The following is a 16,843-nucleotide window of genomic DNA, read 5'->3' as shown; positions in this document are numbered from 1 at the left end:
TGGAAGGATGGTCTACTTAAAAATCCTCAGAAAAGAGGGTTTTTTTAGCACATAATTTTATGGAATGATCCAGAACATGTCTGCCTAAGGCTGAAGAATCATCCTTTGGTAGCCTAGAAAATAGTGACTGTGTCTTAGACGAGTATTTCACGCTCATCTCTAAGTTTGCAGGGAATCAAGGCGGTATTAAAATTAACTAAATTTACAGCATGTAACTTGGCTGAATTTTAGTCTTTCTCAGTTTAGTTTCTAATGAGAATCAAGTTATTAACTGTTACAGATAATGGAATGGAGTTTATTATTTTGCATGGTATGACATGGGGTAGAGTTACCAAAACACCATCACGCTTAGCTAATTAAACTGGCCGTCAGCTCTAGGTCTTTGTGTAACAGCAGAAAAACTGTGTTCCCAGGCATTCCAGCTAGTTTTTAATAATATGGTAAGCTGGTCAAAGTAAGTGTATTTTTGGGGGCAAGACAAGAAGCATACAGCTAGCTCATAGAACTCCGGTACAACATGTCTTACATTAGTTACATGAAAAATTCTAGTGAAATATGCTTAAAGTGGAGTTAGGAACAGGGGGAATCTTTGCATATGCTGTAGCTGAATTCATGTGCATGCAATGAATTACCCAGGTAATTAAAGTTGCTTAGTACAATGAATGGCTTTAAAAGAGATACAAGAAAATTGCTTGGACTTAAATACTGTAAGATGTAATTGCAGAAAATGGTGTAAATTTGTCTTGGTGTCTGTTGTTTCTATAATGTAAGTTATGTCTTGTGCTGTAACTGAATTTTGTTGCTTCAGGGTGTTTTGGAAGTGAGACAGCCCATTTTAATAGGCTTTTTTTTTTTGTAAACAATTTTTAAAAGGAAACATGAACATGCCTTAAATGTCGTAAAGCTAAAACCAATACCTCTTCTGTTTGACTTCTTCACATACTCAAATTGCTGGGCATTTCAGTTTGATTCTTCATTTTCTTGTTTAAGCTTGTCTAATTGGAACGCGTTAAGCTACATTATGCCTCTTTCCACTAGATGGAAATTTCTGTCAGTGTTTCAGTTCTCCATGGAGATGCACACCCAATGATGCTAGTGAACACATCACAAAGACATAGTAGGTCACCCCTGATAGAAACCTGGTTTCTGACTAAATTCTCTGCACTTTATGGGCATTCTGCACTTCCAAGAGCCAATAATTTGGTGTAAATTGTCACAGATTTTTTTCCAATTAAATGAAGTTTACCTCAGACCGACTTCTATGCAGCTTTTCATTAATGAACTGAGCAGTGAAACAGAGTAAGCTTGCAAAGATTGCAGGTAATGTCAAGTTGGAAAGAGTGGCAGCTCTTAGTGGGCAGTTTCATGATTGGAACTGATCTCAATAAATTGCAGTATAGTCCTAAATTAACAAACTGAAATGAATCTGAAATCTGAAGTCTCCTTTTAGAAAGGAGAAATGAAGTGCACAAATTCAGAATGGGGAAGAAATTATTTAAAATATTGCAAAAGTTGTGTACAGTTATTTAGAAATTTTCTGTGAAACTTTATTCTATGGATGAAAGCAAAAAAACCTTGGGGTATAGATTCATGTTGCACTTTAATAGATCTCCTCAGGTAGAATCTCATTTTCTAAGAATGAGATTGACAACCCCCTCCCAGGAATGGTTTAACACTTGGATAGTTTTCTGGTCCCTGGTTTTGTGCAGCAGTGTTCTACAGATGGATTGGCATTCAGATTGGAAAAAGGAGTCATTACCTCCATGTGATTTTGATTATTATTCCCTCACACATCCCACTGGGTGATCCCCCCTGCCATAGATGGTCCTCAGACTGATGAATCAAAGGCTAAGTGTGCATCTAAAGAGCTGGGAGCTCGATTTTAGAATACTCTGTCACTTTTAATGTGATGTTGCCAGGCATAATAGTTCTGCAATCTTGTCTTCAGACTCATTCTTCACAGCCAAACAGGTAAGGAGTAAGTATAATCCTGCTTTTCTAACCACTGGAGACACCAAGGCAGAGGAATTGAGTCTGCTTTTTGAAGATCCCAGGCCTATTTTGCACAAAATACATACTTACGCCAAAGACCTGCTCAGATTGAGATGTCTACATTTTTCCAATGTGCTCTTAAAAGCCGAGTCCAGGCCACTGTCAAACAAGTAGTGAGACTGCAAGGTAGTGTTAGTGTACTTAAGTGTGTGACTCACCTTCTCAGGTAATTTTATTGCTCTGTTTTGTTACTGAGATGTATTTCTGACTAGGAAAATGTTTTATCATAGGTTTTGAAACTGCAAAGTCTCTTGCACTGCATGGGGCGTATGTTATCCTGGCCTGCAGAAATACGTCAAGAGGCAATGAGGCTGTGCAACGCATTCTTGTGGAATGGGTAAGTAAATGTAGATAGTGTCCAACACTAAGCTATGTTTTGCAAGATGGGAGGTCTTTTGTGCAGTACAAGCAGTTAAATAGAGAATATGTTGCCATGCAAGAAGTTAAGGAAGAAGACATTTGTCTTACTTGGTAATACCATGTTCAGTCACTGGCATATCCCTGATTGAGGTTTTTCATTTCATGTGACCGTATTGGACTGCAAGGCTTGAGATGCTGTTAGCCCTGTTACATCCAGATATTTTCTAAGGGTGAAAATGTTTGAAAGAACCACTGAGGCATGTTTTATAGCTCGCAGGGCAGCATGTTTCTAGAACCAAAATGTATCCCTAACTGAAGGAGAATGTACACACTCACATGTTGGAGACAGCCACTATTTTGCCTATGTCTTTATACTATGAGAAATTTCAGAGGATCATTCTTATTCTTTTCAAAACCAAGAATGTTTCCTTCCTTTTCTTTCCTAGTCTATCAGGTCCAACAGCACGGCTGCTAGGCAGTCTGTCTAAACGTCTTTTTTTCCTTCCTTTTTCTTTCATTTTTCTTCTGTTTTGTCATGCAAATACAAGCTCTTCAGCACTGTTTGTTCCCTTGTTTCTCTTTGACTCCTAACTTCCCCCCTCAATTGTTTTTTTTTTTTTTTAATCTTCTAAGGCCCATATCAACATTTATTCAATATTAATTTATTCCTCCCATAATCATTTAGTTGCTGGTAAGAATTGCAGGCTAGTTTTGTCTGAGCTTGACTGCTGATTTCCAGGACATAATCTGTGGGCACAGTCCCATACACTTTACTTAAATAATAAACTGCAGGGTCAGATTTCTTGGAATGTTATTTCTTTCCTCCTAAAATCAGTGATGAGTGTTGTAACTTTGTTTCCCAGGCTCTGAAGATATTTCAGCTGCTCCCAGATGATATGGGAGAGCACTCAGTAGGATTAATATTTACACATAAGTAGTCTACAGATAATTATAATATTTATTAGTGCAAAACAAACAGTGCTTATTTACAAGTAAGTATTTCAAAATAAGTGATGCTTATAATATTGCTAATTTTTGTAACCACAAGTTTGTTCAAGAAACAGTCTTTGGTTTTAGGCCTTTTTCTCTTGCCCGATGATATTAATGATTTAAAGTAAAGGATTGGAAGAGAAACATACCTTCCTTTCACCTTCAGCACTTCACATTAAAGCTCTCTTTGTTTTTTATTTCAACAGTGTGGAATTCCAAGAGAATTCCGACAGGGCCAAGCATAGCGTATGTTGCTTAAAGTTTATCTGTCCATTCTCTTTCAATAGAAATGGATTTGGTGGTATTCTGTCTTTTAAATTTAGCGGGCCCAGTCTAGATAAATATAGCTTTTTATATAACTAAAGTAAGGCAGTGCTGAGTACCTTTGATTTTTAAAATACCCCATTATCTCTTTAATTCTAAGCATATCTCTGAGCACTTTGAAGGCAACGGGAGTTCAGGAGGACTTGTCTTAATGCCTGTATTACCTCACCAAAAGTTAATGAATTGTTAATTGAATGAAGATCACTGAAGGTCAAATTACTTCAGAAACACTACGTTTGTTTACTAACAGTTCTCAAATTCTAATTGTTCAGAAAAGAATCTCATCTGTAAACTGGGTAGCTGGAAAACCTTCAATGCATCTTTGTAATGGCTTTGTTGTTGTTTATTGAGAGGGACTAATTAACTTTGATTATTGCACTAATATTATGGCACTTTGACAGTCCCTCAGATTTATGACTCTGGGAAAATAAACAAATGAAATGCAGGTGCTGGAGCAGAAAGAATAAGTTATTACTGAACTTTAATTACTTGGAGTGTGTAACCAGGAGAGAATTAGTTGATGAATTACAAGATGCTTAAAATTTACATGAAATTGTAAGCAATCTCGAGGAAAACAAACGCAAAAACCTGCCCCAATGTCAGTTACTGAAAACAAAGAGACAAAGATTAATATGATTGATTGATAGTAATATTAAAATACTGATGTAAAATATTAATTTTTAGCTTATAGGCATTAACTACAGAGCAGGAAGCTGTTAATTGAAAATTATTTCCTAAAATTAAAGAGTTTAAGAAAAATGTCAACAACCTCTGTGTATGGCTTGGGTGAATTCTCAGTATGTAACTGCAACTATCCTGCTATTAATAACTTCAAAACATCCACAGTATTTTGTGTCCCTTGTTGTTACGGAAAGCAAAATTATTGAATTACTTTTCAATTTGGAATGAATTTTTAAAAAAAGCATAGCTGTTTAGGCTACAGCCTTACAAAGCCTCATATTCATGTTACTCAAGTGGTATTGTTTGCAACAATAGTACTACTAGTTGTTTTATGTTTTCTTCTGAATTTTTGAGATTAAGTATCTGAGCCCCACTATAAATACTGTCTGCCTCCAATATTTTGAGGGGTAGAAATTTGGTAAATGAGTACCTACTCTTCAACCACATGTCCAAACCCTGTTTTCTTCTAATTTGCATGAACTATACTTTTATATATATATATATATATATATATATATATATATAAAATCTTTGCCATATTGAATTCTAGTGTGTTTACATTGGTAATAAAATTGCTGTTTCTATAATAAGATGTAGATTACCAAACACAATATGTATCTTATGCTGATGTTTCTGTGGGACAGTATGCTTTAGTACTCGGGGTTTGTATCTGACAAAGAATATTTCCTTTTTCATTCATTTTATTGTCAGACACAAAAGAGTTCTGCTTATTTTGCAGGAAGAGAAAATAATTAAAAATGTATAAAGAAACAACTTATTATTTCAAACTTTGATACAATTATGTAGTTGATGGTCTGTATTAACTAAAGCCTGGAAATGGAATTCTAAAAAACCAAACAAACAAAAACCCCCAAACAAAACAAAACAAAAACCCTAAAAAAACCCAACCAAAAAAACCACTGCCAAACCACAACAACAACAAACCCCAAGTCAAACCTATGGTAATGCAACATTTAAAAATAAAGTGCAGCATATGTAACAGTACTTAGGAAAACCATCCAGCTTGTTCCCTTCGTGAGTCTGTTGGCGAGATCCTGGTTTGGAATGCTATGAACTGAGTATCTGCAGAAAGACAGCTCTGCTTTCGGCCCGTTGTAGTTTTAAATAAGTTGTTAGGCAAAAGCCCCGGTTCCAATCTGCTTTTAGTGAAAGCTGAAAATCAAATTTATAAAGGGAAAATGGGACAGCTAAATGCCTTGAAAAAATCCAATTGTTAAGTTTTAGAGAAATCAGGAGGAATAATGGGAGAAAATAAGATTTTTCAGATTAGCTGCTAAAAAAAATTTTTCAGGTTAGCTATTAAAAAAAAAAATTCAAACTGATCATATTGGCTGTTGGAGACAAATCTAGAAACTTTGTTTTTAACAATTTATGTCTAAAGATCTGTTTTATAGTTTGAGCTATTTGAGTAGGGATTACCCATATAAACTTGCTAATTACTTTAGACAACTGGCATTTGTTTGCAACCTGCAGTATTCCCTTTTTTTTTATTTCTAAACTACAGTAGAATTTTGCTAATATTGCAAATAGAGAGTAATTTATCTTATATAAAGCATTGTGACAAGTTTTAATGTGACTAGTCTAGCTACTCTGCCAAATACAATTTTTATAGAGAGGTATCGTTGACTGTATTAGTACAATCTAATGTTTTTTATATAGAGGGAAAGAGAGAGGAAGAGAAAGTACGTAAAAGAAGATAAAAAAGAGATCAGTACAGTTTTACATTTGATATCTTGCGAATGAATGTTGTTCATGCATGATGACATTCAGTATCAATTTAAAACCATTTGATAATTTCTTGCTCAGAAGAGAGGAAATTGGAATTCTAGAGTTATGATTCATTTTAATCAGGGAGAAATTGTCAAACATAAATCTCTCCTTGAGTAGTGAAAAGGCCCGAAAGCAGCCAAGAAAAAATATCAATACTTTGCAAAGGAGGAATGATTGTTCCAATTCGTGGCTTAATTGACTTTAAGGCTTAATGAAAAACACTACAGTGCTGTTTGTACACATAGTTGCTCTGACGAACATTGAAATCTATGCTCCAGGAAGAGAAGCTAGGTAATTTATTTTACATTATTATTGATATAATTTTCTAATTGAGTATGAGCAGAATGTTTGGATAAGACTGCGTAGCTCCAGATGTTAGCAGTATTCTCAAGAAAATACTTAAGAATATGAATGAATAAAATATTTCATAAATCACAGCTTTTCTTGCCAAGAAGCTCTCATTTATTTATTCCTGTCAAAGTCTTTGAAGTAGATATTAAAGATAAATTGTAAGTTTAATATTTCATAAAAAGTATAATGTTTCTTTTGTAATTATTCCTCAGTGTTAAGCCTACAGCTACATCAAAGATTAGATTAAACTGTAGGAAGAAAATTTGAGTTTCCTTTGTATGTAGAAACTTATAAGGTAGAGACGTGACAAGAGAAGTGAGACTGGCGATGAAGAAAACCCAACAAAATAAACGTGACTTCTTGCTGTATTCCTTTCCCTCAAAGTATTCTCCACCTAAGGAGTGATTTATATTCTTGCTGATTAAGTAACTGAATGAAATTAGAACATAAGTGACTCTTTGTATTCCAATTTAATCCTGCAAAGTGCAGAAAGACAAGAAGCAAACTGGGCTTGTTTGGACAGAACATGGACAACAGTTTTCGTGTGTTGGCTGTGTGTGCTTCCTCCTCAAGGAAAAGCGACTGATTTTCCCCGTAGTGTCTTGTCCCCATGGTGGCCTTGGTTTAAGATTATTTTTTTTTTGTATGCGCGTGGAATACAGGATAGCTCTGTAAAATATTCTTCTTCCTTAGTCTCTTGATACTAATGGGAGCTAACCTCAATACAGAAGATAAGATTTCCTTTTCTGTCTATTGGATGTTAATTTTGTGAGCTTTTTCTGTAAATCAGTCAGGCCATTAATACACTATTTCCATACCAAGACTATGTAAGACTACATTAGAACCAGCACAATAAATTGTTCTTGAAACTAACTTACGTGAATGATTCAGAGAGGACATCTCAGCATGATTAGTGGCAGATTTTCATTTATGGAAGAATCTGAAGAATGCATAAAAGATAGCTTTGGAGATGTAGAAATACTGAATAAAGCCACAAGTTTGTTAGTACAGAATTAAATGGTTTCAAAATGGTGCTAAATAAAAGCTTTTAAAAAGTAATGTCTTCAAAATATAAAATATTTCAGAATATCATGTGGGTAAAACACATGCATTTCTAAGAAAATATTTCCAATATTGTATTGTTATTTTGTAATAAAGAATTGTGTTGTTTCAAAGCATGATATTCTAAAATTGTGTATTACTGACTCACATGCCATCACAGTGTAATACACAGTTATAAAAGCCTGCAATGTACAGACATATTTCATTTTCCAGTGCTCTGAATAGTGACTGTGCTGAAGAATCAAGATAAAAGTAGTTTTCCAAACCTTGCTATGGGGAAAAGGCCGTGTAGGAAGAGGCAGTATCTTTTATTAAGCTAACTGGTGATGCAATAAAAAAAATTCCATGTCAACTTGTCTCACTTGCCGCCAGAGACACTCAAACTAAAGCATTATTGTCACTGCTGAGTACAATGCTGGGTTTTTGTTTGTTTGTTTTTAACGGTGTGCTCCCGATCTTTCTGAAGGGAAGGAATCTTTTAATTAGCTGTAATTGCAGTGGAATCGGACCTTGTGTTACTAGTGGAGAATTGATAGTGTAGGCCTTAACCAGTACTGGTGCTAGTAACAGCTGATGGAGAACAGTGTGAAAGTACGACCAGACTTTGGCCATAATTTTCAAGAATTCAGTAAATTCCTAGGAGTAATCTCCTCATCTGAGACACCTTTAGAGCGTGGTGTGTGCTGCAAAGTTATTTTCCAAATACAGACGGACAGTGAATTGTTAAATAACAGTAGACATAGTTCTTTAGCAGTAGTAGCATGCATACACAGCTGTAAGAAAAGCTAGATGTACTGCGGTCTGCTGATATACTCTGTTAATGTGAGAAGCTGGAAAGCACTTGTCTTTGTATTTTGAAGTCTCTGACATGTTCTGAGGTGGCAGTTTCTTTCAGTTCACAGGCCTGTGTATTGGGAATGTAACTGTCCACGTGGTCACGTCGCAGCCTGTCAAGAGCTATTGATCTTGTTATCAGTGAGAAATCTGTGATCTTCATGTTTTTCTGCCAGATTCATCTCTTGAAACCAGCTCCAGATCAGTGAATGTGGCCACTGATGAGCGACAGGCTGTTTAATGATTTGCGAGGAAATTTGCGTTTAAAAAAAACAACCCACAAAGTTAAAAACATTAAACAATTTAACCAACATTTACATGGATGAATTGTTGAGATCTATTTTTTTGTACACTATAAACATATGGCATGAATTTGCTCTCATTATAGATGCTGAGAAAAGGGAAAGGCAAATATTTATATTACGTTTGTGTTTTACAGTAAAAACACTGTTCAGTTTGTTTATACAGTTCCACTGTTCCAGTTTTTATGGTTAGTAACGAAACCACTGTAAAACAGTCTGAGCTATACAGCAGATGTGTTAAGCCCCTAACTTGCAGGGCTGGGCATCCTGCTGAATACTGATAGCGTTTAGTGAGGGAGTCGATGCACTGGCTACAGCTGGACTGTTTCATACCTGTGTCTTCATCTCTAGTTAGCTCTGCACTGTTACTGTTCTAAAGATAGTTTTATTATCCAGATAAATACATTGATATTTTAAAGTAATTACATTTATGAAATATAAAAGCCAGTCAGTGTGAGTGAGTGCAGGAGGCTTCAAAGGATTTGGTGGGCATTTTCCAAGCATTCAGGACCTCTTATGGCTTACATTTCCAGTAAACAGGGATAAATTCCAAATGTTTCATTAATTTGATATATATTTTATTTCTCAATATGGTTCTCAGAACTATTTTTATTCTGGTTCAGTTGGTGGCAGAGATTCAAAATAAAGTATATGCTAAATGTGAATGTGGATAAAAAGGAAAGTACTTCTTAAAAATGTAGTTAGATTCTAGCTTTGCTCTGCTTGAAAAGGACTACAGTTAGAGTAGGTCAGTGTTTGATTTTCGCTGTACTGTATTCGGTGCAATACTGAATTTTGGTTACATAAAGCAAAGACCATTAATATTAATCCTTTGTATGTATGTGACTATTTACAGGAAAAATATGTGGTAAAAATAGCTTAGGTTCCTGTGCAAGGCATTTCAATTTTGGAGTCTGCAGGAATTCACTCTTCATTATATTTTTATGCTCACTACCCCACATAATGACATTGACTTCCATTGTAGTGGTAGCAAGCACAGAATTTGGTATTAAGTGTTCTCGGAACTCAGTTCTTATTAAATAAATGAGGATTAAGGAAACAAACGTAAACATTTTGTAGTGTTGCTTTTTAATTTTGTTTTTAAGCCTCTGGTTTATGTTGTTGACCTGTCTTTCAGTAGAGAATACTTTCTAATGGTGATAATAGAAGTAATAAATGCAGGAGAAAGTTTAGTAATGTCCAACAAGGTGGAAGGGAATTGAAGTGGTTTAGCACTGTGGAATTTTTACATGTATAGGAAATAACATTTAAAATAAGTCTGGTAATATGAATGAAGGAACTACTCTGTAAAAGGCAGAAATCTCTGTTTTCCATAATCTTTTTCTCAGATATGAGGAAAACCCATGTAGTGAGACATGTTAAAATAAATTGGGACTTCTTTACAAATATAGAAAAGGCAAGCAGAAGGATTTCTATTAATAATGAAAAGCTGGATGCTGGTGAAGGAGAACAGTGCAACAGCTTGGCTTTATAGCTAGGAGAGGTGATGGTCCTTAAGAAGAATGAAAAAGTAAAGATTGTTTTTATGTCAATACTAGGGAAAAGGCTGTGGTATCCTTCGGGTAGGGTGTCTGTTGCTGTTTGTAAGCCATTCTGATCTTGGAGTTCGCTGTAGCCTTATTGAATCATGGAAGAGCTTCTGCAGTTGTTACTGCCTGTTTCATCCATCCCTGGGACAAGCCAGAGGAAGAAAGGGTTTCTTTCTGCAAGAAGCACATGAAGATTTTTTTTTTGGCGGGGGGAACCTGAAAAAAACCCTGCAAAGGCACGGACTTTCAGAGATATGAGTTCCACAAGCCCTTGCTGACCCACCAGTTACGGGCTTTTTGTCATGATGGTGACCATTATTTAGTCTACAGTTGTTCTTTCCTTCAGACTAGACAGAGTTTATTAGCTATGGAGGAATAGAACTGAAGTGGTTTTTATTTATTGGGGGGAAAAATAAATTAAAAAAATCATTTTTTGCAATGCTTCGGTGACTTCATCTCCTTTTGGTTTTGTGCCTTGTACAAGAGATTCATTATTCCAGAAGGTATGCTTGAATAAGGTGGTGAATAAATGGTCTGGGAATATACAGTTTACCCTACGTTCTGTCTTTAATTTTGGATTTTTAGGCTAGATTGAAATTTCTTGCTAATGTATGAATTCATAATGCTGTAGACAGCTGATAAAAACCAACAGAGCGTTCTCATAGCTATGAGATGGTGAGATTTGTAACATAGTTAGTGAATTTGCCATGATTTCCTCCGGTAAAGACAAAGTTGTCTTTTGAGTTGACTAAATTACTTCTACTCTCATCATTCTGTTCACCTTCCAACATCTACTACATCTATTTTAAAAAAAAAATCTAAAATATAATTTTGAAAGTAGTCACAGTATCTTACCATTCCTTAATTTTTTCCTTCAGTCAGCAGAATTTTATCCGTAGAAATGTTGAGGTGATCTTTTTGGTGATTTGTTTCTTTAGTACAATCCTGCTGTTCTTAATCTGGAAATGTGAGTCTCAAAATCCCTACCATGTCTAAAGTTTTGTAATAATACTACTTAAACACAGTGTGAACTTTTAAACCAAAATTTTAAGACACCCTTCCAAACAGAAACACAAACCAGAATAACCTCTTTAAAATTACACTTCATACTTAGTGTTCATTAAATGGCACTAGGAAACACTGTTTGCTCAACAGTATTAAAAACCTGTCTGTAGATGTCTGTCTTTAAAAAAACACAGCATTTGTATGTTGACTTGAGTTTAGCTTATAGGGTGCTGAGAGGTTTGGTTTTCACTGATCCTTTACGTACATTACTGTAACTTGGGTTTGATTTTTTTTTTTTTTTTCTGAACCTTTCTCTCTCAGAATCTATTTTCTAAATATATTTAGTATTGTTGACATTGAAAATTTACTCACTATGGTCCAGGTAGATGCATTCTTATATACACTGAGTTTTGCCATCACTGGATTTCTGGTTGTCAGTTGTGCGAGAGGAGAGGGGGAATTAAAGCGACTGGTTACATTTATTTATTTTTTTTTTTTAAACCATCTTCACAATTAATCTGATTGTAACATAAGCTTGTAATATATTCCATTAATGAAGAAGACAAGCTTAGCTTATGGTAAATACAGTACTAAGTGTTTATAGTGCATTTCATATTTTACATGATTCCCTTTATAATTCTGCTTATCTTTTCATTCTAATTCCCTAAAGGATGTATGAAAGAACCCCTAAAGAGAGTAATTACTGCTCTGTTCCTTAACCAAGGCTCCTTTTGCGAGAAGAAATCTGAGCTGCTTTTTAAAGAAGGCAGTTTTAAATAAAAATGCAAATAAGCTGCTTTGTAACCACATTAATTACCCACCTAGCCTCTTATTACCGTGTTTGTATTGTTTGCAAACACTATTTACAGTCGTGTGGAAATTACCATTCCTGGGCCGGAGGAAGGCTGTTGTTGGTGGGTTGTGCTTTGGAACCAATTAGAGTGAACCTTGTCTCCAGCGGGGCTCGTGGGAGAAGGCATAGCCTTGCAATGTCAAATAACGGCATTAACTCAGACGGCACAGGCACCGGGTTGTAATTACGTTATTGGCCCTCTTTTGCTTCTGCAATGAGTTTCATTCTCTGCATTTTAAAACTAACAGACAGCGTTGTGTCTCGCTAATGATTTAATATGTACTGTGATCATTTTTTATGAAAGTCATGGTGAAATCCAGTGGGTCATTTTTGTCCCCAAATTAGTTCTTTGCTTTAATTTTATAAAAAGAAAACAAAGAACTAATGCTTATGTTCAAGATCTTATAGATTTCCATGCAATTGTTTTTTTTTTTTTCCACAGTAAAAACCCCGACTTCATTAGTTTATTTCTTTATCAGAAGTGAACAGGATGGAATATTTATTACTATTAGTTGTAAACAGTATATTAGCTGGCAATAACTGAGTACTTGTGGGTCTTTCAACACTTTCAACACTCAACACTGAATGCTTTGTAGTAAAATGTAGTCTTACTCATGCACGCTTGTTGCTAACCTAGTACGTGCTGTGTTCTTGTCTTGGTTTTCTGCCACTTACGATTGTGAAATGGGCCTTTGCTCTAAAAATGGCTCAGAAGTTAAAACTAAATCGAAGAGATGTCTCAGCATTCATGCTTTTGGAGTGATAAACATTTTCAGATCCCAAAGAGTTTAGTTGGATGGGTCACACAGTCTGCAATGTCAAGAATTGGTTCTTTAAGATTTATTTATTTTCTTAGGCTTGTAACTGGTCTGTCAATATGCTAAATGAGACTTTTGAAGTAGCGCAACTTTTCTTGATTGAGCTTAGTTTGGGGAAGAAAATGTAGAGAGATTATTTTCTTCCTACTTCTGAAGCTGTGCTGCATGTATCTGCAGCGCTGTGGCAGCGTGGTAATGTTTGAAGAATGCTTGCTGAGAAAGACAAAAATGCTAAGGTCTGTGTCAGTTCTCCTGTAACACTGAATACAGTAGAGCAGGAAAATAACAGCTCCAGCATGGTGTAGTACAACGCTGCGTAATTGTAATACATAAAAAAAAAAAAAGGATCTTTGTGGATGTTCATTGCTGGATCACTAATAGTTTTTTACAGTGACAAGGGACTAATGTTGAGGGCATCAAAAGAAGCACTGATTTGGTTCATGATCCACAATAGTTAATAAAACTGAAGACAATTATCTGGCTTATATGACTACAGAGCAGCGTAAATGACATAAAACAGCCATAAATTGAGTTCAACAGGAAAACAGGAACACAGAAGATATATAGAATGTAGACTTGCTAAGTAGAGTGCTCAAAAGGTACTATTGGTTTATTTCCTTTATGCTATGAAACCAAAGTATAATATTTTTTGCTTATTTTACTGTCCTTTCTAATTTCTCCTCATCCTTTAGTTCCCTTTTGTGCTGATAATTTCCTTTGGAGGGAGTGAGTTGGGGACAGAAGAATACTGGATTTTGCTTGATCCCCTGGACTTCTATTTAATAGCCTGCTATTTTATCTTTTATTTCACTTCATGAGGTTTAGTGCTAGCTGTGAGAAATTACACTGCTTTCTTTGAAAATCTCCATTTTAGCAATGCATGATGAGAACTATTGTTTATCATGTGTCCAAGGAGAAAGTGGTTGAAGTGGGGTGCAAAATGGTCACCATTCTTTAGGTAATTTTACAAATTAATAATCAAAACCTTTCATCTGTCTCAGACATCTTTATATGAATAGGATGATTTATTATCTGCTTATTTAACTCAATTGGTTAAGATATTAGGGTACATAGACACAATACCATTGTGCTGATAATATATATGATGCTTAATTTAATAAGAGGCTGTAAATCTAAGGTATATCTATGTGCTGATTTTCAAAAGAATGTATATTTATCTTATCTTATTAAAAGGTTTGTTACAAAGCCCACTGAAAATAATGATTTTCTATTGCCCTGAAGAGTTTTGAATCAGACCCTAAATATCCGTATGCAGGAAGGCTGTTTTTAAGGGGCAGAACTTTAGCTATATGTCTGCAGCCGGTTGTCCATGCTTAGTTTACAAGCGTTGAGATACCTGCCAATATCTGCCATAATTTGTGTTATGTAGTGTCAAACATAGGTGATTCTACTCTCTTGTGCTTGTTTCTTTTTTTCTTTTTTTTTTTTTTAAATCTGAAACTGTGTTACTGAGATTTATTAGAGCTGCATTGAGGGAGTACACGCCACATACAAGTACCCTTTCATTATGGAGGGAGGTAATTTAAGAATCTTTATTTTATTCCTTTCTGGTTTACATCTTGGAAGAAAGCACTTCTCATATGTGCTTTCCTGACTGTGCTAGAGGGGAAAGCATGCATTACTTCTGAATGCAATTTGTTCTGTTAAAAATTCATTTGAATTTTTACTTGTGACTTTCCATGTGAGAACTCTGAACCAGAGTGAATTAGATACACTGCTACCCCCATGGTGAGCAGGTAAACACTTTGTGCTTTCTAAACAGAAACTCTTGTTCCTTTAATAGTCCTCTATTGATGAGGGGATGTTCATAATTAAAAATTACATGGAAAACACAATCTAAATTTTCAGATTTTTGCACTAAACTGCTATTAATTTGGTCCCAATAAAGATACTCAGCACATCATTTTGCAGAAGCAGCTTTATTACTCAGTATATAAAAATTAGTAATCATGTGCTAAACTTTTCTTTCCCATATTTCATTTGAAGTCACTGAGATACAGCATTAACTTCAACAATAAACTTTGCTTATCAAATAAGAGTATTGAAATAAGAAAATGAAAGGAATGTTTGGGGTAGTTTTGTTAGTTTCTTTTTGCTGGAGACATGCAAAACAGGCCTTGGACCACCTAAATAAATCTTGAATAGCTGATCGTAGCGTATAAATACTAAAGGAAAAATTAACATAAAATATGTAACTAAATACTTTTAGTTCATAAGCGTGCTTATCAAAACTGTTGTTATTGTAATTATGAGTTAGAAGATAAATCAGGACGTCTTCACCTTAGACTTACATTTGCAGATGTCTCTTTCAGGTCCTCTAAATCCTTACTCATACAGATGCCAGCTGTGTAGTTCTGGTCTTTTGGCAAGGGACACATTGTGATCTAACTGTTGTTTGGTTTTAACTTGAAACATCTTTAGGTCTCTTAGGCCTTGGATATTTGTTGGTTGTGATGACAAAGAGCTATTTGTACTTAAAGGTTCTAAACACACCATGTTAGGCACATTCAAAGGAGATCTCGGATGAGTTTTACACTACAGATTCTTGACAACGTGGTAGACTGGTGAGGTGTATCTGATCCAGCTTAGATGTATTGGTAGATGCTCTTTGTGAAGATGCAATTAGATTGCTAAATAAGGCTTATGGTTAATATCCCTTGTTTTGCCAAGGTGGAACTGAAATAAATGCATCTTGCTGATGCAAGCTTTATGCATCCTTGAAATGCTATAGCAGTATAATTGTAATCATAGACCCTGCTAGGAAAGTGCAGCAGGTACAGATCTGGACGCAGCAAATAAACAAGAACTCCTTTTTTTTTTTTTTTTTTTTTTGGCTTTAGAAGAAAGTATACAGATTATTCTGTTCGTTTCCTTGCTTTCTCAAGAGTCATCTCTTCTCTGATTTCCCGGGGAACCAAGACGTGCTCAGTCACTGTATCTGCCCTTCCTTGGCTAATAACTTTTGGTCTCTTAGAGTGTTTAGAAGCAAATTTTTAAGAAGGATAAAGATCCTTAGGATGATTAGGATAATCACATTGAGCTTTGTGAAAGGGTAAGTGTGCAATCAGTGGGCAGAGCTGAAGGCACAGGTGGGAAAGAAAGTACAGGGCCCAGGTCAGGGGTAGTTTCAGTCTGGACTTGTATTCTGCCACGGTACCTTGGGTATTGGAGTTCTCACAGAATTGCTACTCCGGCCAACCTGTATACTACCTGCAACCTCGAGACAGGACATCAGGAGAACCGAAGTGGGGGTGACCCTCTCTGTGCCAGGGTGACATTTATGCCTTACGTAGTCAGGGAGCTTTAAAATTTCACTTGGTTTATACTACCTTATAACTGCTCGTTAATGTAGTCATGTTTAACATGTTATGGTTACAAACAAAGACATGAGTGTATGTACCCATTTCTAATTAATTTGTGTAATTATATTTTATAATCTAGGTATTTGCAAAGCAGAACGTGGCACACCCCATTTACTGTCTGCTGTAGCTAATAAAAAATAATAGAATGAAATAAATCTTGAAACTAACTTTAATTGTAAGTATTGAGTAGTTGTAAATTATATCTTTGTTATGTTTATTTTTAATTCTGCAGTATTGCAGGTTTGTAGAGCATACCAATTAGTGGTTATTCAAAGTAATGATGAGTTAATTGCTGTAAATGCTGAATGTTATTTCTGTGACAATTTAAAATACAGTACTGAGATACTTTTTTTTTTTTGACTGTAGGACTAGAAGTAAAGGGAAAAAGGAAACGGTGACAATAATGAGGCTGGTTAATATTATAAAGATTTTTTTCTTCAGCACTCAAAGTGATAATGTAGATGAGATGATTAAAAATATGTAAAGA

At 35.3% G+C, this 16,843-nt stretch overlaps 1 protein-coding gene across 4 annotated transcripts in view; it reads left to right on the top strand.

Moving 5' to 3' along the window:
• WWOX (WW domain containing oxidoreductase) overlaps positions 1-16,843 on the top strand; it is a 524,293-nt gene that overhangs the window by 25,849 nt on the left and 481,601 nt on the right. For all 4 annotated transcript variants that reach the window (XM_086757955.1, XM_086757956.1, XM_086757954.1 and 1 more), the window contains exon 5: positions 2,283-2,389. In XM_086757955.1, the coding sequence (XP_086614081.1) occupies positions 2,283-2,389 (107 nt within the window). The remainder of the gene's footprint in view (positions 1-2,282; positions 2,390-16,843) is intronic.

Source organism: Chlamydotis macqueenii, chromosome 13, assembly GCF_036417535.1.
Source record: "Chlamydotis macqueenii isolate bChlMac1 chromosome 13, bChlMac1.mat, whole genome shotgun sequence".
Classification (NCBI taxonomy): domain Eukaryota; kingdom Metazoa; phylum Chordata; class Aves; order Otidiformes; family Otididae; genus Chlamydotis; species Chlamydotis macqueenii.
Note: the sequence above shows the minus strand (reverse complement) of the source record. Positions and strands in the feature narration are given on the sequence as shown.